General features: G+C 37.0%; 2 protein-coding genes across 5 annotated transcripts in view; one reads left to right on the top strand and one right to left on the bottom strand.

The window, feature by feature from the left end:
* afap1l1b (actin filament associated protein 1-like 1b) overlaps nucleotides 1–17,312 on the bottom strand; it is a 28,386-nt gene extending 11,074 nt beyond the window's left edge. The window contains exons 1-4 of one of the 2 annotated variants that reach the window (XM_079587232.1): nucleotides 16,873–17,312; nucleotides 793–918; nucleotides 430–513; nucleotides 186–274 (exon numbers count right to left, since the gene is read on the bottom strand). In XM_079587232.1, coding sequence (XP_079443358.1) covers nucleotides 186–274; nucleotides 430–513; nucleotides 793–918; nucleotides 16,873–16,894 — 321 coding nt within the window. In that variant the 5' untranslated portion in view covers nucleotides 16,895–17,312. The remainder of the gene's footprint in view (nucleotides 1–185; nucleotides 275–429; nucleotides 514–792; nucleotides 919–16,872) is intronic. The other variant, XM_079587233.1, reaches the window with a different exon arrangement.
* Nucleotides 17,313–18,075: 763 nt separating this feature from the next.
* Nucleotides 18,076–24,534, top strand: snx12 (sorting nexin 12). 3 transcript variants are annotated; one of them, XM_079587231.1, is made up of 6 exons: nucleotides 18,080–18,488; nucleotides 18,997–19,092; nucleotides 21,227–21,351; nucleotides 21,537–21,627; nucleotides 22,909–22,919; nucleotides 23,616–23,732. In XM_079587231.1, the coding sequence occupies exons 1-5, from the start codon at nucleotides 18,324–18,326 to the stop codon at nucleotides 22,912–22,914; spliced, it is 483 nt and encodes a 160-aa protein (XP_079443357.1). In that variant the 5' UTR covers nucleotides 18,080–18,323; the 3' UTR covers nucleotides 22,915–22,919; nucleotides 23,616–23,732. The 3 variants fall into 3 exon arrangements, with proteins under 3 accessions (XP_079443356.1, XP_079443357.1, XP_079443355.1); XM_079587230.1 differs by lacking the exon at nucleotides 22,909–22,919 and having other exon boundaries at nucleotides 18,076–18,488; nucleotides 21,537–21,635; nucleotides 23,616–24,534; XM_079587229.1 differs by lacking the exon at nucleotides 22,909–22,919 and having other exon boundaries at nucleotides 23,616–24,534.
* The last annotated feature ends 1,809 nt before the right edge of the window (nucleotides 24,535–26,343 follow it).

Genomic DNA, 26,343 nt, shown 5'->3' with positions numbered 1-26,343 from the left:
TCACTGATTTGCTGCTTAAGAAACATTTCTTATTATTACCAATGTTGAAAACTGTTGTGCAGCTTAATACTTTTGTGGAAACTGTCAAGTGACAAGAGTTTGACGGACAGAAAGTCCCTTGTCGAATAGAAGTATTTCATTTTAACGGTAGTGTATGTTTTTGCATTTGTTACATATTCAGGTACCGATTTTGTGGGCAAGTGTTTGGACGCCTCCTCCTGCTCCACATCTTTCATCTCTTCAGGCGAGTCCCTGAGATCTTGCAGATCACAATCTGAGAACAAACATCAAAACAGAACAGAAGCAATTTATAAAAAACGCTAGGAAAATGCAATTTTTTGCAGCACCTACTACAAGTATTTATATATTACAATGTTTTAGGTTTGCAAAACTCATAATTAAAAACTGGGAAAAAAATCATGAACTCACCAAATTCTTCAAACAATGATTCAACAAAGCTGGTACCATTTCCATAGAGAGACGTGTTCATGTATATGAAGTCAGATCCATTCACTATAAATGAATAAATAATTTTGCAACTTTACAAGTGTGATTTACACTTTATACATACATTTTTACATAAAACTTAACATAAAAAATCAATCACATTATACACTTTATTCCTATAATTTTTTAGGATAACTATTTTATTAAATTGTCCTTTTCTTCAGAGTAACTTTGCGGCCTGAAATTTCTTTACATTGCTATAATAATTATTAATATGTGAATCCCTTCAGCAGGGTCGTGGCCAATAGGTTCAGCTCAGCTGTTATGTATTTGCTGCAGTCTCACCAGATGGCTGCAGCTGTTTGACCAAGTTCCTGACCACGCTCATCTTCTCTGCGGTGGCTGAACTCACGCTCTCGTTCTCCAGCAGCTTGAGAAGCAAGCTCAGCTCCTTCACCAGGTGCTCCATACCTGCACAGAGATTCAGGAGAAGGACAGGATCATCAGTGACCAGAAACATGTTTGCAGAAGATGACAATCACTAGCAGGCTTAGACCTTTGGACCCCATTGCACATACTGTACATCGGATGGCCTGAATACACGCGCAATTGTTTATAAAAAACTTTTCTTTGCATTTATTTTCTAAGCATGTTACTAGGAGTTCCTGGCCATTTCATTCAGTCCATTTGACCTGAATCCATCAGGAGGTCTCAGCTGTTGGACATCGGATTTCTTTGGCTGTTTGTTGAAGAAACCTTGCCAAAATGCTAAACATGATATCCTGAAGGTTTAATGCAATAAACAAGCAAAGAAAAGGGGTATGACCTGAATTGATTTCTTATGGTACTGCTCTTCCAAATCTGTGTATGGTGAACAATAGCTGCAGTGTTATGAATGGCCTGACAAACACAGGAAACAAGAAACCCCCTAAAGAGAAACAACACATTTAGAATGTCCTGGAATAAAAAAAAATGTACTTCAACAATGCTACTACATCATTTATAATGGTTGTCTTTAGGTGTGGACATGTCTCACTATTAATTTTAAGAAGGAAACCTGAATTCCCAGACCTGAAATGTACAGTGAGATGCTGGTTTTAAAATTCTGATTAACATTTACTGGTGATTTAGTACTTGTGTTCTCTTTGGGGTTCTCTTAAGAAACTCAAACTATGAAAACATAGTTTTTACAATCCTATGGGAACTCATCATAAATAGCATTCAATAACAAGTCCAAAAAATAACCATTACTTATGTTTAGGGTCTCAAAGAGCCCAGGGGGGAAAAACATTTTTTTTTGTTAATAAAAAATATTTAATAATTATTTAAAAATAAATGTAATTAACATAATATTTATTTAAAAAATAAATTCACATCTAAGATTTTCTGACTGGTTTAAACACTATAAAAGTGAACTCCCACCAGTTTTAATTGCCAGTCATTTATTCTATTTTTCTAAAATTAGCTTTTTCTCATTTTAAAGTGACTGCGTGTCTGTTAATTTCAATACTTTTTATGTTCAAAGTGAGTAAAAAATGATGCACTGCTTGTTGGCAGTCAACTTTAGATTCTATCCTCACGATACATTTCCTCATTGCACTGTCTTGTCTTGTCAGTTGAATTCTGGCAGATCCGGTTCGATCAAAACCACCTGAAGCTATTTTAGTAAAACTGTGACATACACAAGACTCACTCTACGATGTAATCATAAGACACAGATTTTATTAGATTGCACTTTGAGAATAAAGAACTGGGCAGCTCTGCTCACATTACTGGACAATATAGTAGAAACACTTAAACAGAATGGATTGTTATATTAGCTTCTAGGACAGGACATAGTAAGACCATAGTAGGAACCTGGGTGTGCTCTTTGATAACAATCTTTCATTTGAAAGTCATGTGTCTAGTATCTGTAAAACCGCATTTTTCCATCTTAAAAATATATCTAAATTACACCATATGCTCTCATTGACAAATGCGGAACAATTAGTTCATGCGTTCGTGACCTCAAGGCTAGATTATTGTAATGCTCTACTGGGTGGCTGCCCTGCACGCTTAATAAACAAACTACATCTAGTTCAAAACGCAGCAGCTCGAGTTCTTACCAGAACCAGGAAGTATGACCATATTAGCCCCGTTCAGTCAACACTGCATTGGCTGCCTATTAAACATCGTATCAATTTTAAAATATTGCTGATTACTTACAAAGCGCTAAATGGTTTAGCTCCGCAGTACTTGAGTGAGCTCTTAACGCATTATAGTCCTTCACGTCTATTGCGATCGCAAAATTCCGGCCAGTTAATAATACCTAGAATATCAAAGTCGACTGCTGGCGGTAGATCCTTTTCCTATTTAGCACCAAAACTTTGGAATAGTCTTCCTACCATTGTCCGGGAAGCAGACACACTCACAGCATTCACATAATGCATTATAGACTTCTATAACTCAATGTTAGGCTGCATAGATTAGGTCAGCCAGAACTGGGAACTATTCCCTTAAATCCTGATGTACTCGTTACATCATAAAAAGAATGGCATCTACGCTAATTTTAGTGTCTTTGTTTATACAGAGGTTTTCCCGCAGCCTGCCGGATCCAGGCCGTATCCAGATCTGACGAAGGACCTTCGCCTGGACCCGATGACAACGAAGTGCTGAAGTGCCAACTAGTCTCTCCCTATGGAGGATCCCTTTATCATTCTACAGATAAAGCATTGTGGAAAATTCGCGTATCTACCCCGTAGTGATAAAATAAAATAATATTCTGTATCAAATTTATAGGCAGGACAAGTAGTTTGTTTAGGCTTGGTTTGTAGAGAATTACAAACATGCGCACATATATTCAAACGCACATAACTATAGAATTAATCCTTGATGCGCACGTGAGCGCCATCAGCGTTTCTCACAGGTTCGCGTTTAAAGTCTGTTTAGAGAAAACGGTGTCGTCTTAGCGGCCCCTAATTTAATAACAAATTATCCTTTCGACGGAAGTGAATGAATCAAAACGAACTTTAGCTGGAAAATAACATTATTCAAGAACCGCTATAAAGCCAAAACAATCTGTTACCTTAAATTATAAGTTTATCTCTGTAAAGCAGCTTTGAAACAATCTACATTGTTAAAAGCGCTATATAAATGAAGATGACTTGACTTGACTTAAGACAAGATATAAAAAAGACAGCATACAAAACAAGTCTGAAACAGACCATCAAAACAATCGAACAAGAAAGTTTGGTTTTAGATGTGATTATGTGAGGATATGTTGGTGTGAGGTTGTACTGTGCATGTGTACCTCTCTATCTTTCAAGTCTCTAAATATATATATATATATATAAGGCAGATAATTTAGGAAAGAAGAAGGGAGAAAAAGAAGAGATCTTAATACTACTGGACTTTTACTGCTTGAGTATACTCAACTTATGGAAAAACTGTTGTATCAACTTTACAATTAAAGTTAAACATAATATAATAAGTTCTCTGAACTCAAAAATAATAATGTTTTAACTTGTGGATCCAAATTGTCACGGTGGCTATAACGATACGCACGACGAAGGAGACAAACAAAAGAGTTTTTAATGATATATCAAAAAGGAAATAAGTTGGAGATAACTAGTAAGACTGAATAACATAACCAAGTAAAACATTGACAATACCGGACACAGAACTAAGGTCACTCAGGGCTTAAATATAGTGAACGTAATCGAAGAGAAACAGAACAGGTGTGTGTGGAAACTATTTTAACCATCAAAAGGAATTGTATGAGCGAGCCAGTCGGTTCTCAAGTGCGTAAAACAAAAGAAGTTGTGTCAACCAAGTAGCCGAAGTGATATATATAACTATTTTAACAGCCAGGGAAACTAGGAACTCAGGGAAACAGGAACAGAGTAAAAACGAAAAAACAAAAACATAACATAACAGAACAGAACAGAATATACACATTACACAAATTCAATAAGCTTGCATTTTGCATTAACATTTCATAATAGTGACATACAATAAAACTTTCACAAGCCCTAAATAAAATTAATGCAAATACAATATAAAACTAATTAATATAGAGCCAAATTGTGGAAACTGCAAAGACTGCTCAATATCAGTGTCTGGTAAGATATTTGTCTATATCTGCTCACTTATGTGGGTTTATTATGAACAGCCACATCTATACATTTATTTGAATAGGGAATTAATAATAAATTAAAGTTATATCAATAAGTAATTCAATATGTAATGCAAGCAAACACAGCATATGACCACGTCTAGAAAACACACACACTCCCACCTCTCTAAAAAACACTGATGTTAATGCCGTCCGAATCGGTAAATAAAATCACAAATGTCGGGTGATAAGAAGAACTGTAACTCAAGCATTGCTTAGAAAACTAGTCCCGTCCGAATAGGGTATTAGTTTGTGTATCAGTTTGTTGAGCAAACTGAAAAGCTTGCACCAAAACAAGTTGTATGAACTCATTGAAATAGAGGAAACTTCACAGAGACCACTAATCACTCAAATGGTGACTTGAAACATAACTTTTACAGTAAAATATAATTAAAACACAACATGGAGCTGTTAGTAGAACCACCACCAAACGTGACATTGCAAGTTATTTCGGTTTAATATTTTAAATAGGGATGCATGATATATATATCGTCCACCATATTGGTATTGTCATGGGGGGGCTGCTAACAGGAAGCGCACGACAAGGAAGAGTTCAGGAATAAATCCACTTTAATAAATCCACAAATGTAGCAACAGGCAAAAAACATCCACATATAACAGATGACACATCGAATGATAAAAGTTCATTTTTAATGTTATTGTTAGATTAAACGATTCAAAAATAGATTGTCAGACAAAATTAAAGTTGACATTTTAACAGTGTATGGATCCCTCTGATCATTCCAAAAAGAATTAAATCTCTTCCTCAAAACAGATTAAATAGATCAGAGTCACACATCTTTCACATGTAAGCACTTCACACCCCACCCAGACCCTGCTCAAGAAGAGGGAGGGATGGGAAAGCAAAAAATCCCTCTTTCAAGGCTATACCTGCCACTCATTTAGATTTGCTGATCCAGGAATTATTATTCTTGGCCAAAACTAATTACTGCAATATGTGACCTTTCTTTTGCTTCTGCCCTGACAGGGTTTTTTCTATCTTTCTGGACCAGATCAAAAAACCTGTTGCATAGCTCATGATGTTTCTTTTCTAGACCCTCACCGCTCCGAAAACAAACGCTCGCTTTGAAGCGAGGGTCACAAACCGCTGTGCAAACAGAGGGAATTCTAAATAACAGAACTTTTCTGCGTTTGCACTTCTATTTCGAGAATCACCCAGTTCATTGAATATTTCTTGGTATGCAAAAGTCCATGTTACACACACATACTGTTCATTTAAATAGTGACCAAAAATAGTGCAATTTAAAGCTGATTAAAAATGATTATGCTGCAATTAAATATTAAACAATTGTGCTACATTAAATATAACATTTTAGCATTACTCATTACTTCTAATTTTTACACGGCACAGTGAGAAATAGAGAACATCAATGAAAGACTGTAAGAGAACTTGTGTCAGTATATTTACTTAGAGGACTGTACAAATTTGCTCTTCAGTGAGTCATTTAACAAAAACCCTAAAAAAAAAACTAAAAAAACCCTGCTGTGTGGGTAAAATGTGCCAACAAATTTAAACACCACAGTATACAAACATACAGCTAAATCTACAAGAATTGTAATCATTTAATCATTAAAAAAATATGAAACAGAAAGAACTTGCAATGTCACGTTTGGTGGTGGTGGTTTGATTATGTTTTACTGTAAAACTTATGTTTCGAATCACCATTTGAGTGATTAGTGGTCTCTCTGTTCATTTTCCTCTATTTCAATGAGTTTATACAACTTGTTTTGGTGTAACAGAATCATCAGCTTTAATTATTTTATTTTAATCTAGAATAAATGAAAACATATTAAGTGCATATTATTCAAAAAGACTTAAATGCACTTCATTCTGCTGAGATATTTATCAGAAATCAATTGACCGTTCGCAAAAACCCGCCCCCCTTAGTTACTGTCGTTATGTCCGACAAGCTACGCAGCTCTCGCGCCACACCATGTTCTCACGCAGTGAAAAATACATCACGGAGCAGAGAGGACACTGACAACAGGTTACTTTTCGGTTACTTTTGATATTAAACATATTAAACAAAGTCTCACCTTTCAAGTTTGGTCATTTTTGTTAAGAAATTTAAACAATAAATACTGTTTTGTGGCTCTTTAATGTGTCATGACAGATCGATGTAGAGCATCAGTTAAAGCTGCTCGTGAACCAATCATCTCTTCCTTCTAGCTTATTTATAGCATCAAATAAACATGAATGAACGTAAGAAGGAATGTTGTTTTAACTGCGGAGAGGCGTCAGTACATTCCGTTTTTCAAGTTCAAATCCTTCCATGTTAATCTACTAACTCTCCTGACTGCTTTGTCGGACAAAATGGCGGATGGCGAAGTATGATTGATCAGATCACCGGTCAATCAAGCTCCCTGCGAAGGGTCAATTGAGACATAATATCACTCTAGGACAGAAACCTTCATGGGGTGTGTTTCCAGAAAGCATCGTTAGCCAACTATGGTCGCATGTTCCGTCGTTATCATCAGCATATAGTTCAACTAGTTGGTGTTTCCCGAAACCATAGTTCCAATGAACATTCGCAAACAGCATCGCAAAGTTGTGTGGAACGACAGACAGTCTGTATTAATAGACAGTTTTATGTAATAGTGGCCCACAGTTGCCTAGCAGAAGTATTTTAGTAAGACAGTAATAATGTGAGTTATCCGGTTAGCCGGAAACTTACACAATAAACAAAGCTACTCTGTAGAAATATGATTAACAGGTTGTGATTCTGAGGAGCAAGATGGTCTAAATAAACTGAGTACTGACCCATCTTTCAAGAGCAAGTGTTTTGCAAATCCCACATTGAACTCCGAGATTTGAAAAGCAGTCGTCAGTAAAATTACGTGTTTAAGGGTTGGACAAGTTGTTTGCGGGCAGACAACGTACAACATAGACGGGCATTATGCAAATTACTTTTCTAGTGACAGAATGCAATGGGATTTGAATTACATACGACCAGTGTAGGCAGTTCAGAGTCGATTCTTTCTTTTGGGAGACAATGGGCCCTATTTTAACAATCTAAGCGAATGGTCTACAGCGCACCTGGGAAGTGCACATAGGGCGTGTTTGAATCCACTTTTGCTAGGGAAACGGGAAAAAAGGTCGGCACACCTGGCACATGGTTTAAAAGGGTTGTCCCTATTCTTTTAATGAGTAATGGGTGTGTTTTCGGCATAACGTTCAATAAACCGATCAGAGTCTAATCTCCCATTCCCTTTAAAGCCAGTTGCGCTCGCGCCATGGCGGATTGGCTATTTTGCTATCCAGAGAGAAAACGTATCTGCTCGTCCGCGAGGTTAAAGCGAACAAGCAGACCTACGAGACAAGCCGGATTCCACCATATCTTTATGTACACAATAATAATCTTTTACATCGTAATCCTTTTATTTTTTAATATTTGGCACGTTTGTGTGCTGCTGTGCGTCCCTGTGTGTTTAATAAGCAAAGTGTATGTGCGTTGTGCTCCCGCCTATAGGCTCATATTACTAATGTGCCCTTTAAATAACAAAAACAAATTGCTCCATTGACTTTAGACCAGGTTTTTATTGGTCAATGGCACAGTCTATTTCAGTTGCCTCAAAATAGCAACGCGCCAACAATATGCCCGAACACACCTCGTTTTCAGACCAGCACTCCCATGGGCGCACAAATGGGCTCACATGCATTTGCTATTTAAACAACTGAAAATAAGCAGGACGTGAAAATGATAACTGCGTCAGGTTGAAACTAGCAAAAAACACTTGCGTAGCGCATGGCGCGGGGTGTATGATAGCGCCCAATAACTTTATTTATCATGCACTCCAGCCAATGACTTGAATCTGGAAATACAGAAAAATAACAAAATAAATTTCCTCAGGAAAATGAGAATTCTTCTCAGATGCCAATTATTTATAGCAACAAAAACAAATCTAGCATTAATTCGATCTCAAATCGTTCGATCTTATCGTTAAATCGTTAAATCTTATCTCAAATGAATTCATTAAAATAAGTTGTTAGGCCTACTTCACCATGATGTGCGTGACATCATTAACCAACGTGGTTGAACGACAAATTTGCGACATTAAGATTTCGGGAAATGGTCGTGAGTAGTTGATTCCACGATGCATCGTACTATGGCACTTCAGCAGCAAGTTACTTTGTTGTACGGGAAAGCACCACTGGTTGATTGTCAACAGAGGAGAAACATATATAATTCACAATGCAGATTTCCAAATGCCTTTGCCGTTCTGTCAGCAGAGCACAAACACAGACAGAGCTAACAGAGATAAAGAAAGCAAACCACTGAATTGCTCGACAGCCTCGACAGCTGAAGGACATGAGAAACCCACCATTTTCAGACAAAAAACAAAACTGAGCTGCAACTTAGAAGTTAGTAACTTCTGTATTAAATAGTCATGAACTTGTCTGATTTTTTTTTTCAAAACAAAACAAACAAAATTGTACCTCTTAGAGAGCTAGATCTCAAAAAGGTGTCACCCTTAAAGTCACCATGAAATCAAAAATGGTCAATTCCTGTTTTTTTAATGGTATATTGCAGTATTTATTATAAATCTGTGCACACCATTATTTTTGCAATTCATATTCCCTTGTAATCTTTACCAAAAAAACTTGCAGCGACATCTCTTCACTGATGACGAGGGCAGAACAACCTGTCAAATCACAGACCACAACCATCCAATCATTTCCCGATGGACAAAATCAAGACCCGCCCTACATTTTGCTTGTTCGAGAAGCCATTTCACTCGGATATACAGTACGTCACAAAATAGGGGGGGAAAGACTATCACAACTTCTGTTTCATTCCAACTTTAAACACAGCGAATGATAAGCTATCTTTCAGTTGTTTAACATTGAATTGGTTTAATGGTCAGCAAACTCCTAAGAGTTTTCCGCTCTCCCAAAGAGTAGGAAACGTGAATGTGTATGTCCGTGAGGGGAAACAAAAAAAAGAGAGGGGCGGAAGAAGAGTAGGAGGCGGAAACTCGGAGAGCAGAGAGTAGGATGACTCTGTTATTGTACTGAGAGAGGCACAATCACAACTCCAGGGCCGCAGCTCTCCAGAGGGCCATTGTCTGGGTGTGCACTCGCTGACACGGGCGAGGGAGTGACCCGTCCATTTTCCAAGCAACTTAAGTTCCCACACAACACTCTCTGTGCCTGTGTCTTCTGCTGGCCATGTTTCTCTCTGGAAACTGGGTCAAGTTTGTGGAGCTATGCACAGTCAGCTCAGTTACTTACAACTATTCTGTTTTTGCTGTGGTGCATCTCGTGTGCAATGTGTGGGAATGTGAGATTGTTGAACCCCATCTGACTGCTTCAGTGGCTTTATGAATGTGTCTATACTGTCTGCTGACTCTCACAGACCAAAAACATATTGTATTTAACCTTAAAGTGACAAAAGTAAGACTTCGCTCATCAACACTTTTTTGTAGTATTTGTCTATATTTACACCTTTTCTAATCGGTAATGGATTCCTCAATATTGCTATGTCTTTAAAGAATGAAACCCAACACTGCCATTACACCACTATGCATTTAACAGGAAACAATGTTTTGTTTACATAGATTAAATGTAAATTGTAAATAATTATAATAATATCATGTGAGTACGAATACCGCACCAACCATTTTATACTGGAAATCTGCAATATAGCAACTTACATTCAAAAAAGATTAGAAAGAAGTACTTTCTTTATATAGACTGGGCACATTTTTAAACAACAATCCAACTGAACTTTCATTGATTGGCTCGGCAAAGTATCTAGACAATGTGGCATTGTGAGGTCCAAAATTACACAATGACATCACCTTTGAGGAAAAGAGGACAATGTGGTGCATAGCATTCAGAAATGCGGTGCAAACATTCATTCACCCAAATACATCACTGAACACAATCACATTTGCTAACACTTGCAAAACAAATTCTAGGGAAAGCAGCTGTACGGTCTTGAAGCAAGGGCATTGTGGGTAAGGGGATATGTCCTGCAGCTGTAGCTTCCTGTCTGGGCTGACGACAGCAGTTTCTATCATCCCTAACCTTCTGCTTCCTATTCCTCTCCTCCACACACCCCTAAAAATGACATACCATCCGTCCTTCGCTAACAAGCACGCTCTCTCTCAGCTCCGGACCCTCCCATCTGGACCGGTTCCAACAAAACACTACACAAATCATAGCACACTACATATCTACAACAAGCACCATCTGTACCGGTTTAGTGGTCTTATCCACAGGCCATGTTGGGTTTCTCCTGTAACAGTGAGGAATGAGGGCTCAGATCATACAAGCATCATATCCAGAATGCCGTGACCACACAGTCCTTAAAAAAGCTTATCAGCTGTCTGATTCAGGGTGGGGGGACGTCACGTGCCATAGTTCTACAGGACACACAAGCAGGCCTGATACATAGAAGAGGCTTTGATGAACACCAGTCAAGGTCACATGGAGGCCACATGGATATAAGGGTGAGATGGCTATAATTTTAAACTCACTATTTTAGTGGATGACAGCTTGCTGGGTGGGGTCAATTACAGAGGAACAACGGGCCACATAATTGAAAGGGAAAGACTGAAGGCTTTGAGGATGACAACATGGTTATTGATGGCTTAATGAGCATGGGAAAAAATCCTCCTGAAACAAGTTGCAATACATTGCGGGTGCCTGAACACATGCTGTGCAGTGTTTTGCACCATTCAGAATTAAATTCCAATTCAAATAAATTGATCATCTGTACTTTTTAACTAGGAAATCAACGTTTGTTAAAGTCTGTGTAAAGTAATATTAAATATGTTCTAAGTTGGTCACACCGCAGCTACATGGGTTATCAACCACCCAGCCAAATTTGATTGATTAAAATAAATGCCAAGGAAATACAATAAGTAATCAAAATCTTGAAATAATAAGCAGTATTTTGATCTCAAACGCTGGGGGCATATCTGCTGTCGGCGCTGAAACCACGCCCACTCATGGGAAACTTACACTCATTGGTTAGCACGTACTGCCGATGATTGCACCAGATGTCGGCGGGACGGGAGAATGAAGGCCGGGACGGGAGATAGTCGGTTCGGCCCCATTCACCAGTAACAGCGCATTGTCTCCGATTAAAGTTTGTAAAACTATCCGGTGTAATCCTCAGCTCTCCATCAAGGTGGTTCTTCACAAAATTAATCCACTTCTTCTTGATATCATAATTTTAAAGAGATTTAAATAAGGAGACCGAACAGTTTTGTAAATGATCGCAACCAGGTAATATGCATTTACCTGACGAAGGCATAGCTAGCTAGCAAAAGGCTGTAGTAACTAACGTTAAATCACAGTAACTCGCAAGCGGTAACTCGCAAGCAAACAACACAGCAGGCAAACCACTGATGCTAATGCGCTCTAGTTATTAGTGTTAGGGGAGGGGTTAGGGGTCAGTGGCTCTAGTACGCCATCGAGGCATGATTTCAGGCCCGCTCAAAAAATCCTGAACACAAAAATGATTTAAAAACTGTTTAACTCCACAATTAAGTACTACATAGTTCAGCCTTTGTAAAGTGTTTTCAGGAATACATTTCTAACATTTATAATGTGTTTAGAAACAAATCTCTAAATTGCCGACCATTACACAGACTTTAAGAAGTCAAAAAAAGTTGATGTAAAAGTCCCCCGTATTATCATCACCACCATGTCACTTTAATTGCTGCCCTTCGTCAGGTTCCTGACTGGGGTGGGTGTTAGAAAGATGAGGGACGCTGTAACAACCAGGACTGGCATCACGTGATGAGGCACACCTGTATCGAATTGAGAGTGTGTGTGGCGGCCGGGACCCCACCCCATTTACCTGGACCAACCCATCTGAGCACTAGCTACCTTCCATGCACGTGCCCTAGCACAAAGAGGACACCAGATACCTTATTTATTTTGGACACTTTTATCCTCATGGACACTTTATTTTCCCTTTTTGGACATTTTATGTTTATTTTTATGTTAATAAACACCTCTCTGAGGCCAAGGAGAGAGGTTCAACTGCAGTGAAGAAGGCCTCAGGATGTCCCAGAGTGTCCAGCAAGTGCCAGGGCTGTCTCCTCTTGAGGAGTCGGTTGTGGAATTGTGTCACCAGCAGAGCAGAGCTTGCTCAGCATTGGCAGCAGGTGGTTTTGAGTGCATCTGCACGCACAGTGAGGTGAAGACTTTTAGACATAGAGCTTGTGTCAAGAAGGGCAGCAAAGAAGCCACTACTCTCCCAGAAAAACATCAAGGATAGACTGAAATTCTGCTGGAAATACAAGGATTGGAGAGCAGAAGAGTGGTGCGAACATATTTTTTCAGATGAAACTTTGTTGGGACATCTGGAAAATGTATTGTCCGGGGATGAAAAAGGTGAACGCAACCATGAGTCCTGTGTTGTGCGAACAATAAAGCATCCTGAGACCATCCATGTGTGGGGTTGCTTTTCATCCAATGGATTGGGCTCTATCGCAATTCTGCCCAAAACACAGGCATGAATAAAGAATGGAATCAAACCGTCCTGCAAGAGAAACTTCTCCCAACAATCCAAGAGAAATTTGGTGAGGATCCGTGCATTTTCCAGCATGATGAAGCACCATGTCACAAGGCAAGAGTGATAATGAAGTGCCTTAGAGGTCAATACATTGAAATTTATCGTAATCTCATAGATAACATGTGTTCAATCCTCAAATGGCGAATGGACAAGCAGAAGCCCACAAATTGTGATAAACTCTTAGCGCACTAAGGCAAGAATGGAATGCCATCAGTCAAGGATTTGGCCCAGAAGCTGATATCCAGCATGCCAGAGTGAATTGTAGAGGTTATGTAGAAGAAGGGTCAACAATGTAAATGTTGACCTTTTGCATATATTGAATGTTTTTGCCAATGAAAGCATTTAAAACTTCTGAAATGCTTATCATTGTTTTCACATGTGAAAAAATAATATACAAAATTTAAATCTACACCAACTTTGTCAAAGAAAGACAGATTTTTTTTCCAACCCTGATTCTGAATTGTATTCATATTTTACGAAATATATTTTATATACAAGTTTTACTAATGTATACTTCATGCACTGTGCAACCACTGAAATTTGAGATGTTTCGTTTACAGCCCTACAAACGTCTTGCTGGTTGAAGGATAATATATTTCCGATTCTGGAAACCACAGGGATGACAGATTTCAATCACAAAAAAACATTTGGAGTACTGAGTGTCTATTGGAGAAGAGTCTAGTTGAGATATGCAACCAAGTATTATGCAGTTAGATTACGCAAGATCCTCAGAAAATGAATGCCAGTCGGCAGACAGTCACCAGAGGATTAACCGGCTCATCAGCACAAGGTACATCAAAATGAACATGAGAACTGTCCGTTCATAACCAGATGGGGTTTATAGTGAAGAAACAGTGCAGTCTTTTGCTATATCTTGCACCGTCTTCTCTGTTTCTAAACTACAGTCATAAGACTTAAGGCACGCGGTCATGAGAGTTGCATTTGTACATCTACCCAACAACAACCCTGCTGGCTGTAAAACCTGCCATGACTTTTTTTTTTACACAATCCTAATCTTTCACTGTCTTGAACAAGTAGTTTAATCTTTGATTGTTGCATGATAAATCTGTGATTTAGTGTGATTGATTTGGATTAAATGAGCATTTTTAAAATGACAGCCAATGAAGAACTGCCATTAGATATGATAGAAAATCACCGTTATCACCAGCACATCAATTCTCATCAGATGCCTATTTTACATTTAAAAGTGTTATTTTAGTATTATTTATATACTATTATATTATTTATATTTTTATTAACTTTTATTTAATACATTTTCAGATTTTAAGTAATTTTGTTATGAACCTTTGTCATTCATTTTTGTTTTTTAATATTTCTATTTATTTAATTCAATTTTAGTTTGTTTAGTTAAGTTTATTTTTTTGGTTTAAGTTTATTTTTTTCATCTAATATTTATATCTTCTTATATTCCAGCTTCATTTCAATTAATGAAAATCATTATTAAGTTTAGTTGATGATAAAACTGAAATGAGCCTCTAAGCAGGTGGAAGAATTATCCTTCAAAAACTGATGACTGACTTTCCCTTATGTTGTTCCAAAACTGTATGAATATCTTTTATACTGTGGAACACAAAAGGAAATATTTCGGAAAAATGTTTTAGACCCCACTGACTTTATGACCGTTAAAAAGTTAAAACACGCTTGCAAATCTTTCTTGAAATTCTTATCTTTCAGACATAATGCTCCTCCAACCCATATCTAGGCTACTACTTTGTATGACTAATGGGATTGAGGAAGGTTGATTAGGGAAAGCTCTTCCAGCTTTATCCCGGGCCTCAGCATCTGACCTCCTTTCATTGAAGGGTTAATACATTGGTCATCCACAGCAAGGCCCTGTGATGACTGGCTTTGATTTCCACTCTTTGAGGACACAAGTGTGGAAGGGCCCACAGGGTCGCACACAAAGACCTTTCCGGCCCCTCTGTATCGTAATAACCCTGTGTGATTTCTCTAAGACAAGAGCCGCCCTTGACGGTTGCACTCGGTCCGAGGAATGCTGGAGTGAGAGACAGTGTCAGGCCTGTGCGGACCCATCAGGCTCGCAAGCTGCAGAAGAGAGAAGCCTTTGTCTATTTACCCATGAGTATTTATAGATGTAAGCCATGTGTATAAGGAACCGGAGGAATCGGTGCATTTTAGACCCCCCCCCCCCCCCCACTCCCACCTTTAGGAGTTTGAATGAAGTCTTGACTTGCATCAAAGCATATTGTCATATATCTGACTAGAATTGCTGTGAATCAATGAATTTGTGAATTCAGCAGCAATTAGGGAAAACGAACCTTTATTTTAATGGAAGTGCCAAGATCTTACACTACTGATCAAAAGTTCGGGGTCAGTGAGAAAATTTACAATGAGCATAAGAGACTTATTTCAAAAACATTTAAAAAATGTTACCAACCCCAAACTTTTGATCGGTAGTGTACATAACAAAACATTAAATGATTCATATCAGGGTTAAAGAGCACAAGGACGCTAACAGGTTTTCATCAAATAAGGTTCACCTGTCTAAACTCACTAACGCTATACTCACAAGAAACAATTATACATAAAAGGGCATATCTAAATCCCACCATGACTAAAAACAGCAACCAAGTAGCTGATGGGCTGTTTTTTCCTGGCATCCATGCAAACAAACTCAGAGTTGAACACATTCTCAAGCGGATTTCCTGCATGAGAGGCAAGGAAGTCTTCTTTCAGATCATGAATAGCCATCGTGCCGAACTGGCCTTCAACCAGCTCAGAACAGCAGGATGAAGGAGTTGATAGCTGGGGCAATGGAAAGTTAGGGACATGAAGAATACAGGATGAGAGATATTTGTATAGATTTTGCAACACTGACTGTGAAAGGTCTTACACTTTTGATTCAATATAATTAAGAGGTGTTAAAATTTACTGTTATGATTCTTGTTAAAAAAATATTATGCTTTCCTTGCACTGGACATTTATATTTGGGCCTTAAACAAGGGTCATTCCACTAATTGGCTTTAAAAAGGTATTTTATAAGTGTGTATATTTAAGATCTTGTCCATAATAGACAAATGATGCATTTAAAAGTTAATGTATTTTTAGAAAATAATTAACTTTTATTTACTGTACAAAATCATGACAACAGGATTGGCTATTCAAGACTGTCCCCTACTTGAAGGGTTTACATGCTGAAAAGGTGATGATGTCATTATGCTTTTTATGGAATTGTGCATCTTTTTCATAGAGGGGGGTTATGATGGTAACAAGAATGACACATATCCCGGGGACATAATAACAAAGTGTAATAGTTTAATAATGTCACATCTACTAAAATCCATGTTAAATTTGTTATAATTGAAATTGCCTTTATGACATAGTAGTTAGGCTAATGAAATCATTGTTTACATTATAGTCATTAAGGGAGGGAAAAAAATAATTTCGTGTCGTTCAAATAAGTTTGACACACAGTTATGACATGACTTTATTAATTCATGAAGATATTGGCCATATATTGCATCACCAACAAAACTGTGTAAGTGTGTTGATGAGGTTTCCTTTTAATCCCGATAAAGATAAGAGAATTGTGTGATAACATCCGATTCACCTTACAGCAGGTACACAGAAAATTACTTACTAATGTTAAAAATCTAAAATATTGCTTAACTGTTTAACTTAATTCGAAGACTTTTACTGTAAGGCTTTTTCGTATGAATAAAATGTCAGACTTACAAGTGGAATCGGTGATCTCCATGACGAAGAGAACCCTTTTCTTGAGTACTCCGTTCCCAGGCTTCAGAAGACCCTCACTGTAATGCACACCAGCATCTTATGCAGCGCGCGCGTGTGGCCAACACTACACTTTTGACAGGGGCGCGTGCAGACCACTCCAAATCACTACTAATCCGACCGGGTCCTAGTGCTCGTCAGGTAGTTAACGTCCCTAGTGGCAAACAAGTTACAACAACGACATCCAGCTGGTCTTTGGTCTTTTTTGTGTGTCATAAAAAAACCACACAAAATTTAAAGTGGACAGTCATATAAAATTGGGTTAGGGGCTCAGGGTAAAATGTAATCATCCATGGTGGTTTGGATGTAACATCAACAACATATGGTGGCTGATGCTAAAGTTTAGCACCCTCCAGAGGTAAAGGTCTTTATACAGTTCTAAATTTCAAATCACGTATTGCCACTACCTATATAGCTAGCATAGGCTACTATACACGAATGAAACAAATATTTGAAATTTAGGGGGGAAACTATGCATAACATATGCTAATGTAAGCGAATTTGGTAAAACTTTAATTATTTTGCATGTAGGTGTTGGCTAATAACAATAAATTACGCATAATTGGCTTTCATTAATATAACAAACAAAAAAATATAGGCCTATAACAAAATGTTGAAAAACTAGGCATATTTGAACATGGACTACTTCATTAAATGTTTCTATATCATTCTATTATAGTTAACTAAACCTAAAACCTTTTTTTTTTAAATCGCTATTTGAAATAAAACCAATGTTAACTGAAATATAATACAATATAAAAAACACTTATTTCACTTAGCTATGTAGCCTATCCCTACTAAATTAACTAAAACCAAAAACTGAATAAAAAAACTATTATAGACATACTATTGTATTAGGCATACAGAACTGACAAAAATAAAACTGTTTATGCTATTATGCCTATACATTTTAAAGTGTAATTATGTATTGTGTGTAGGTTGTAAAATGCTGCATTGTGTATATTTTGGGGGGTTGCCAATCTGAGCAACATTTTTAAAATCCAGACATTTCTGATCAATCCACACCTTTCCCGTCTCTCCTTCTGTTATGAAAATTTATGGAATCATAAAGAGCCCACCCCCTCACAGTCTTCTAAAATCTTATAGGTCAATCGCCTGTCAGTCATCATAAAACAGACTTCTATTGGCTAGCCGGGTGATGAAGGGTGGGTCATGAAGCACGTCTCCCAAACTGCTGCACATATCATCGCATCGGGGAGAAACGCAGGATTTCCTGTGGTGTTGCTGAACTGGACACATTCAAGTTTTAGATTCGTAGAAGTACCTAGCCCTATTTTAACCTCCATCGATTTAATGTCTTAATCAAAACCATCTCATTCGTACGTGCCCTAGACTACACCTCGACGTAGTTAGTCTGAAAAAAGTCGTCAAAAATGTCCGAACCCACAGTGGCCGATACTCGCCGGTTAAACTCCAAGCCGCAGGACCTGACGGACGCCTACGGCCCTCCCAGCAACTTTCTGGAAATCGACGTGTACGACCCGCAGACTATAGGAGTCGGCCGCAATCGGTTCACCACTTATGAAGTCCGGATGAGGGTAGGCTGGCCAGTGAATGAATGTGATTGTGTTGTGTGTGTGTGTCAGAGAGGCTGCGGCTCGGTTCGGCCTAGTTAACGTTAGCCTGCGCGCTAACATGCTAACTAACACCTCATTCGACGAGAAAAAGTCTTTACCCTCGTCTAGCTTTTATGAACATGATTTTATTTTATGAACTGCTAGGTTTTCATCTAAAAGAAAAAGTTTTTTTATGTGAAAGCAAGCTGGATTTAAGCAATTTGGCGGGTTGAGATTGAGCTAACGGTAATTTAGCTGTTGTTGTTACTGTCAACCATCAACAACCGATTTGGTTATCTTGCATCTAAGTTAACGTTAAGCCATTAAGATTAACGTGGATGCTTTACTATTACTAATGCATAATTGTATCAGTTTAATAATATCTGTCAAAGTATGTTAGGTGTATTCGAGAATCCCTTGCATCTTGTACACCGCTTATATATATATATATACACATCATGTGACTTATGCTTTCTCCGTTGAAATCCAGACAAATCTTCCCATATTTAAACTGAAGGACTCGTGTGTCAGACGAAGATACAGCGACTTCGAGTGGCTGAAGAATGAGCTGGAAAGAGACAGCAAGGTATGACATCCTGCAGGAAACATCTTGCATCATAAAATACACGTACTGAAAAGTGTTGTCTTTACATGTTCTGTGCAGAAATTAAAACTGTTTTGCGTAATGAAAAAGCTTTGAGACTTAATGTAGACCCTGTATAGCCCTACATTTAAAGTCAGACAAGTCTATATTTTTAATGGAACAGATGATCTAACCTTTTTAGACTAAATATTAATAAAATTGTATTTAATAAAAAAAAAACTTTCATCATATTCTATACATCAGTCTTGTATGCCTCCTAGTGTGATATAGGACAATATAAACCTCATACTCGAGGAATAAAAAACAAACGTTTTATTCAGCCCCATATTGAGCAAAAAAAATATGCAATTTGGTGCAGTTGCTGATATTTATATGGCCTAAAAGTAAGATGAAATTCTGCTAGCTTCTTGTAATGTAAATCAATGATACATTTATAACATTATAGCAGACTGCTTGTATACAAATGTCAGTTGTTATGCTATATCTCTCAATAATATGTCTTCGTAAGATGATATTTAAATGCTAAGGGCCAGATTTACTAAACTAGCTATTTACTAAAATTAGTGTGAGCGCAATTCCACAAAAGCACAGATGGGAGTGGATGGTTCTACACGTGATCTACTGTCGGTCAAGATAAAGAACACCGGCGCAGTCAGATCATTTCCTTCATGGACAACACAATCTATCAAGAGCCGTGCAAATTTACGTCTGGTTTAAGATATGCTTTTTTGAGGGGCGTTAAAGGATAATTCCGGTATTTAACACCTTGAGTCTATATTGTAGTTTGTTTTGGATGAACAAGAGTGGAGGACAACATTTTTTTGACAATGGTTCCTCTCTCGAGTTTTTGACTATAAAAGAATTGGCCATGGACCCATTTAACATTGGAGTCAATGTGCATGTCCGAAAATGTCATTAAAACAGCCAATAATGTTCGTTTACAAAACTGTTAAACTCACCGAGTGGTTAGTGGTGTTCGTTGATGTTCCAGAAACAAAAAGTGTTGCGAAATACAGTTTCTGTCGTGTTTTATTCGTCATTTTGTAAAATCCCATTGAATTCTGTTGAAGGACTGAGTGCTCGAAAATGACGAATAAAACACGACAGAAACTGTATTTCGCAACACTTTTTGTTTCTGGAACATCAACTAACATCACTAATCACTCGGTGAGTTGCACAGTTTTGAAAACTAATGTTAAAGGTTGTTTTAATTACATTTTCGGACATGCACATTGACTCCAATGTTAAATGGGTCCATGGCCAATTCTTTTATAGTCAAAAACTCGAGAGAGGAACCATTGTCAAAAAAATGTTGTCCACCACTCTTGTTCATCCAAAACAAACTACAATATAGACTCAAGGTGTTAAATACCGGAATTATCCTTTAAATAATGGCGCAAATACCAGTTAATTGACTAGTACAAACCTTAGTAAATATAATTTTATGATTCATAAAATATTTTTTTTCCCTCCCATAAATTGTGTGTCTGAAAGGGAAACTCCTACAAATGCATATACAATAAGGTCAGCCGCAAAAATAACCCTGTCTACGACTTTAAGCGCAGCGCTAACTTTTCACTCTTTAGTCTTTAGTAATTCCTGACAGTAGTTTGCATTCGTGAAAGCTGTTATTAAATCTGGCCTTTAGCTTTATGATCAAAGCTCTGATGTTTTAATTGTGGCAACAAAACCCATAATACAATATAATGATTGAGAGATGTACAAATAAACGTTCCTCGGAAGCCTTTGATACATTTTACCATGATTTTCTAAAAAACTATATATAACATGTCAACCTATGTTGCTTCAGTTTAGGACCTGTTCATTTTGAAATATCATTAGGAATATTAATAAATATTATAAAAAAGTTATTCTTGTGTTTACTTATAAAAATATTTAAAATTTCACGACAAAAAGATGTGTACCCCCATCTGAGCTTGGAAATATTTAGACTTCAAAAGTATGTAAAGGCCTTTTACTTAGTGTAAAAGTATGAACTATAAATCAGAAGGCATGTAGAAGATTGTGTGCAACAGGTTTTTTCATTTGATCATTTTGAGGTCTTAGAAATTAATTAATTAATATATTTTTTTAAATGTTTGAAAATATTTCCTAGATTGTTGTGCCTCCATTACCTGGAAAGGCATTGAAGAGACAGCTCCCCTTCCGTGGAGATGAGGGCATTTTTGAGGAGTCCTTCATTGAGGAGAGACGATCTGGGCTTGAACAGTTCATCAACAGGTTGGCCATCGAAATGATGCACAACGGACACTGCTAAATTATAAAAGTACAAGAGACCAGTTACTAATATTTGAGGGTCTGACATAATTACTCAAGTTTATTGTGATGTTTTTTTGTCACATTTTCTGTTAAAAAGGCGCTTGATGGATTGCATGCATACATATTTTGCTCATGTTCCTCTTTAGAATTGCAGGTCATCCTTTGGCCCAGAACGAACGCTGTCTTCACATGTTCCTGCAGGATGAAAGTATTGACCGGAACTACATTCCCGGAAAAGTACGGCAGTAGGGTTTTCCAAACTGGGAGGGTCTTCTTTCTTCAGTTGTCAGCTTCTAACTATCTGCAAACAGTGCAGAGTAACGTTTATTTTTACACCGAGCAAAATCTAGATGCGTGATAAACCGTGCAGGACTTGGTTTTATTTAACAGATCATGTTTTGTACATGTGTCTGAGAGTTTCTCTTTACACACACACACACTTGTATTTATTTTACATCCATACAATGTACTTGTTAGAGTGTGTGCACGTATAAAATGATATAACTATACATTAAGCTGTAGCACTGTAAAGCGAAGAGGGTTGGCTCATATATTTGTCCTCTCTGGCGACTGTTGAGAGAATATGTGCTTTTCGATTTCAAGAGTCGAGGTGTCAATCCAAGTAGCGTAACGCTTAACACGACATTAAGGGAGCAATGAGGAGCCGGATATTTGCAGCAGATCAGAAAAATGGTCAAAAATATGAAGCGTTACGCTGTTTTGACAAAGCAGGAAGCTCAAAATGTTCTGGGGGTGTGTTTCATACTCGTATTATTACCGTAAGTCATACTTGTTTTTGTAGTCACATAACTATCAGCAGGACTGTAAAGTACTAGTCAGTATTCAGAATCATAACCGGAACTTGATGTTGCTCCCTTAACCGTCCAAAGCGTCGTTTGAATAACATTTGAATGACCATATTATACAAATATACGAATTGAGCATGATGCATTTCAATCAGAATAACTGTGAACGACGGTCTTCAATTCTTTTCAGACAAGATTGATTTATGCTTTTGTACAAAAAAGTATTGGTGTCAGTAAAGAAATGAGTTCAGAAAACAAGTATATATCATGCCGGTTAAGTATGCGTTACCCAATAATAGGCATTTAGTAGTTGGAAGAGGTAAAACTGCTATAGGGTTGAAGTACTGTAGTATGTAGCCAATATGGAGTTTACTTGGGAGAACTTGAAATAAGTGCGTGAGCCCTGTATAGTATGCGAGTGCAGGTTTAACTCCGGGATGTGTTCTGAACATGTCGATCATGTGAAAGATTCAAAAACGGCTCTCTAAGAGAGGACAAAATGTGTGCCAACTGTGTGAAAGTTGTCCTGCCAAAGTTCAGTCATTTTGCTCAGAATGACTCTATTTATATTATCTCCTGTGTTCATCGATTTGTGCCTGTGACGTTTGTCTGTAAATAAAGTAAAACAAAATAGAGAACACCGGCTGGAGATTTTATAACATATAAACATTTTTTTTCCCCCTTATTCTGTTTATTCTCTCTTCCATTTTAGGTGTGAATAAAGTAAGTTTTGTTTTTTACTCTCAGTATGTAGTAACTGATGTGGGGAAACAATGCCTGCATGAATGCTAATGATCAAATCGGTTACATTGTGGGGAAATTGCTGTCATACTTACAAAACTCACTTCAGTGTCGTCTTAAATCGTGTTGCTTTGCTAATTTTTATTTTGCATCTGCTTGTCATGTCCTTACCAGTAGAACTACTGTTGGCTGCATGTCTTGATTTGCATGCTTTGGTTTCACACAGACAACACTCAGACTGTTATTAAATTGATAGTTCACCTAAAAATGTAAATTCTGTCATTAATTACTCACCCTCGTGTCGTTCCAAACCCTCGGAACACAAATCAAGATATTTTTTATGAAATCTGAGAGCTTTCTGACGTTATTATTATTTCTTTCAAGGCCCAGAAAGGTAGTAAGGACATTGTTAAAATTGTCCATGTGACTACAGTTTTTCAACCTTAATGTTATGAAGCGACGAAAGGAGGAGAAAGCTCTCGGATTTCCTCAAGAATATCTTAATTTGTGTTCCGAAGAAGAATGAAGGTCTTAAGGGTGAACTAACCTTTTAACATTTATCCAATCAAGTTGTTGTCCAAAATAATAGAAGGAAAGAGGCAGCATAGTTTGCACTAAGTGCATTCATCCCGTCAAGATCTCTAACCGTGTTCATGTCTTTTGGCCTGTGATCCAAAGGTTTTGGTAAACCCCCTCCCTGTCCTGGACCCATCTGCTCTACCAGCTCTTTTCTGCACATCAGTCAAAGCCTTTCACAGCTGCTGTCCATGATATCCTGTACATATTTCTGTTCTCGGATAGAACTAAACTACAACATCTCTTTCACCCTGAGGATGAACTCAACTTTATGCTGTATTTATACCTCATGCACTCATTTTGTGGAAACATGCTCTTTTTTTCTTTTTTCTTTTTTTGCTTGATCTTTAAACAAATATTATTTTCCTTTAAAAATAGTGCTTTGTGTTTATTCTGGTTTAAACTCCTGGTTTAAATCTTTCTGGCAGCCCACCAATTTTTCTCTAGTAAATAAATAAAAAGGAGAATTTTGTCAGGCCGCTAAGACATTCCTCAGTGTATTCTAAATTAAAAGTCTTGAGATTTATTGGATTTAAAGCAACATGCTTCAATCCTAAAGAAAAGTGACATGTTGAATAGTTGAGTAGTTCCATCATAAATCCAAATACAATTTTTATCAAACTAACTCACCAAATGTAGCACTTCAGAAACTAAAACTGGGATTGGCTCTCAACAACGTCTTCCTTTACATTCTGTATTTCATTTGTATCCTTTTGATTAAATATGTTATAACAAGGCTTTTGCAACAACTTTAATTGTTTTATTTTGTTTAGTATCAGTGTAACGAGTCAAGCTTTGGGAATGTATATATTCAATCACTGTGAAAAACTGAATTTCATTATGACAAAATGTGTTACTTCTGCTGTTATGTTTTATATATGCCATCTCTCAAAATGAGTTATTTTCTTTTCTGGCTCTTTCCATTCTGGTTATTTTCAGGACTGTGTGTAAGAAAAGGGCACTAATTGATTTTTAAACCAATAGCCATCCTTTCTACCCATGAATAAACCCTATCTGTCTCCTTCAATGGATTTTTTCATTCTGTTCACTTAAGCCTTGTAAATTATAGTTAATCGAACGTACATCTTATAGTTTGTAATTATATATGTGTACATCCAAACCTCGACGTATTTGAATTTTCGTTTTAATATAGTAATTCATTGAACCGATCAAAAAGGCTGTTGTTTTCTTGAATGTAACCACGAGGTGGCAGCGCTGCAGAAAGATGTACGGATGAGAGATCCACTCGGTATCATTCGAAAGAAACCTTCACGGTTATATTTTTAATTACATTAAAATTACACAAAATTAATATTTTCTGTTATATTACCGGTCAAAAGCTGTAATTAAGTTATAATTCTGAATTAATTAATGATAGTTACAATTTTTTTTAAAGTCTTTAATGGGGCTGCATTAATTTTATCAAAAAATACAATAAAACAGTAATATTTTGAAATATTATTACAATTTTAAAAGAACTGTTTTCATATTGATCTAATTTAAAATGTAAGTTATTCCTGTGACGGTTAAGCTGCAGTCTTCAGTGTGATCCTTCACATGATACTTTTCTCTTTTTTTCAGATTCTTTGATGTATAGAAAGTTAGCATAGAACAGAACAGCATATGTATAGAAAAGAACAGCCTTTATTTGAAACAGGAAACTTTCACCTCTATGAATGCCTTTACCGTCAATTTTGATCAATTAAGCATACATGCTAAGTAAAGGTATTTCTTTCTTTTTTAAATCATACTTAGGCCAACCCCAAACTTTTTGGTGTAGTGTAGAGTGGTAGTGTATCACGGTTTCCACAAAAGTATTAAGCCGCTAAACTGTTTTCAACATTGATAATAATAAGAAATATTTCTTGAGCATCAAATTAGTAGGCCTATATCAGAATTAGAGATGTGTAACGATTAATCGCATCCAAAATAAAAGTTTGTGTTTACATAATATGTGTGTGTACTGTGTATAATTATTTTGTATATATAAATACACACTCATGCATGTATATATTTAAGAAAATACATTTTATTTATATATTAAATATTTCTATTCATATGTAATATAAAAATATATATGCAGTGTATAAATGCAAATATTTCTCAAATATATACATGCATGTGTTTGTATTTTTATAGGCTATACAAAATAATTATACACAGTAGGCCTACACACACATATATTATGTAAACACAAACCTTTATTTTGGATGCGATTAATCGTTTCACAGCTCTAATCAGAATAATGACCGAATAATTCTGTGACACTGAAGAGTGGGGTAATGATGTTGAAAATATACATTATTACATTTTAAAATAAAAAACAGTTCCTTTAAATTGAAATAATATTTCTGTTTCTACTGTATTTATCTCGTAGCCTACAAACATGTAATAGACTTAATTCTTTAAAAAAAAAACATTTAAAAAAAAATCATAACTATTCCAAACTTTTCACCTGCAGTAATGTGCTTATGAAATCACTACAAAATCACATAAATCTTTTCTGGGTGAGCCCAGTTTATTTAAGACATTTCTATTGATTAGGCCTACAACTGTTTTCAGGCCCGCTGGCCCTTGTGTGAATTGCTCCGATCAGTCTGGATTAGACATGGTGGGGGAGGGAAAGTGTCGGCGAGCAGGTAAAGTAAATGAGCCGGTCATGTAAGCTGTGTAAAGCGCTGCTTGAATGTGGATAAACTGACACCATTACTTATTACAACTGCAAGAAGAGGCGTGTTAAGAGGATTAATATGTTCCTCATTTAGATCGTGGATAGGCTACTTGTTAATAGTCGAGTAATCGGCGTCGAGTCACATGGACAAACAAGCTC

The sequence above is a fragment of the Phoxinus phoxinus genome (assembly GCF_949152265.1).
Source record: "Phoxinus phoxinus genome assembly, chromosome: 17".
NCBI lineage: Eukaryota > Metazoa > Chordata > Actinopteri > Cypriniformes > Leuciscidae > Phoxinus > Phoxinus phoxinus.
The sequence above is the reverse complement of the archived record's forward strand: the minus strand, read 5'-3'. Positions and strand labels throughout refer to the sequence as shown.

Bases quoted from the DNA above. Each gene is read 5' to 3' on its own strand.
- snx12 (XM_079587229.1), top strand. From the start codon at position 18,324: ATGTCCGAACCCACAGTGGCCGATACTCGCCGGTTAAACTCCAAGCCG. The intron at 19,093-21,226 runs GTATGACATCCT...AATATTTCCTAG, and splicing joins AGCTGGAAAGAGACAGCAAG to ATTGTTGTGCCTCCATTACC. The intron at 21,352-21,536 runs GTTGGCCATCGA...GTTCCTCTTTAG, and splicing joins CTTGAACAGTTCATCAACAG to AATTGCAGGTCATCCTTTGG.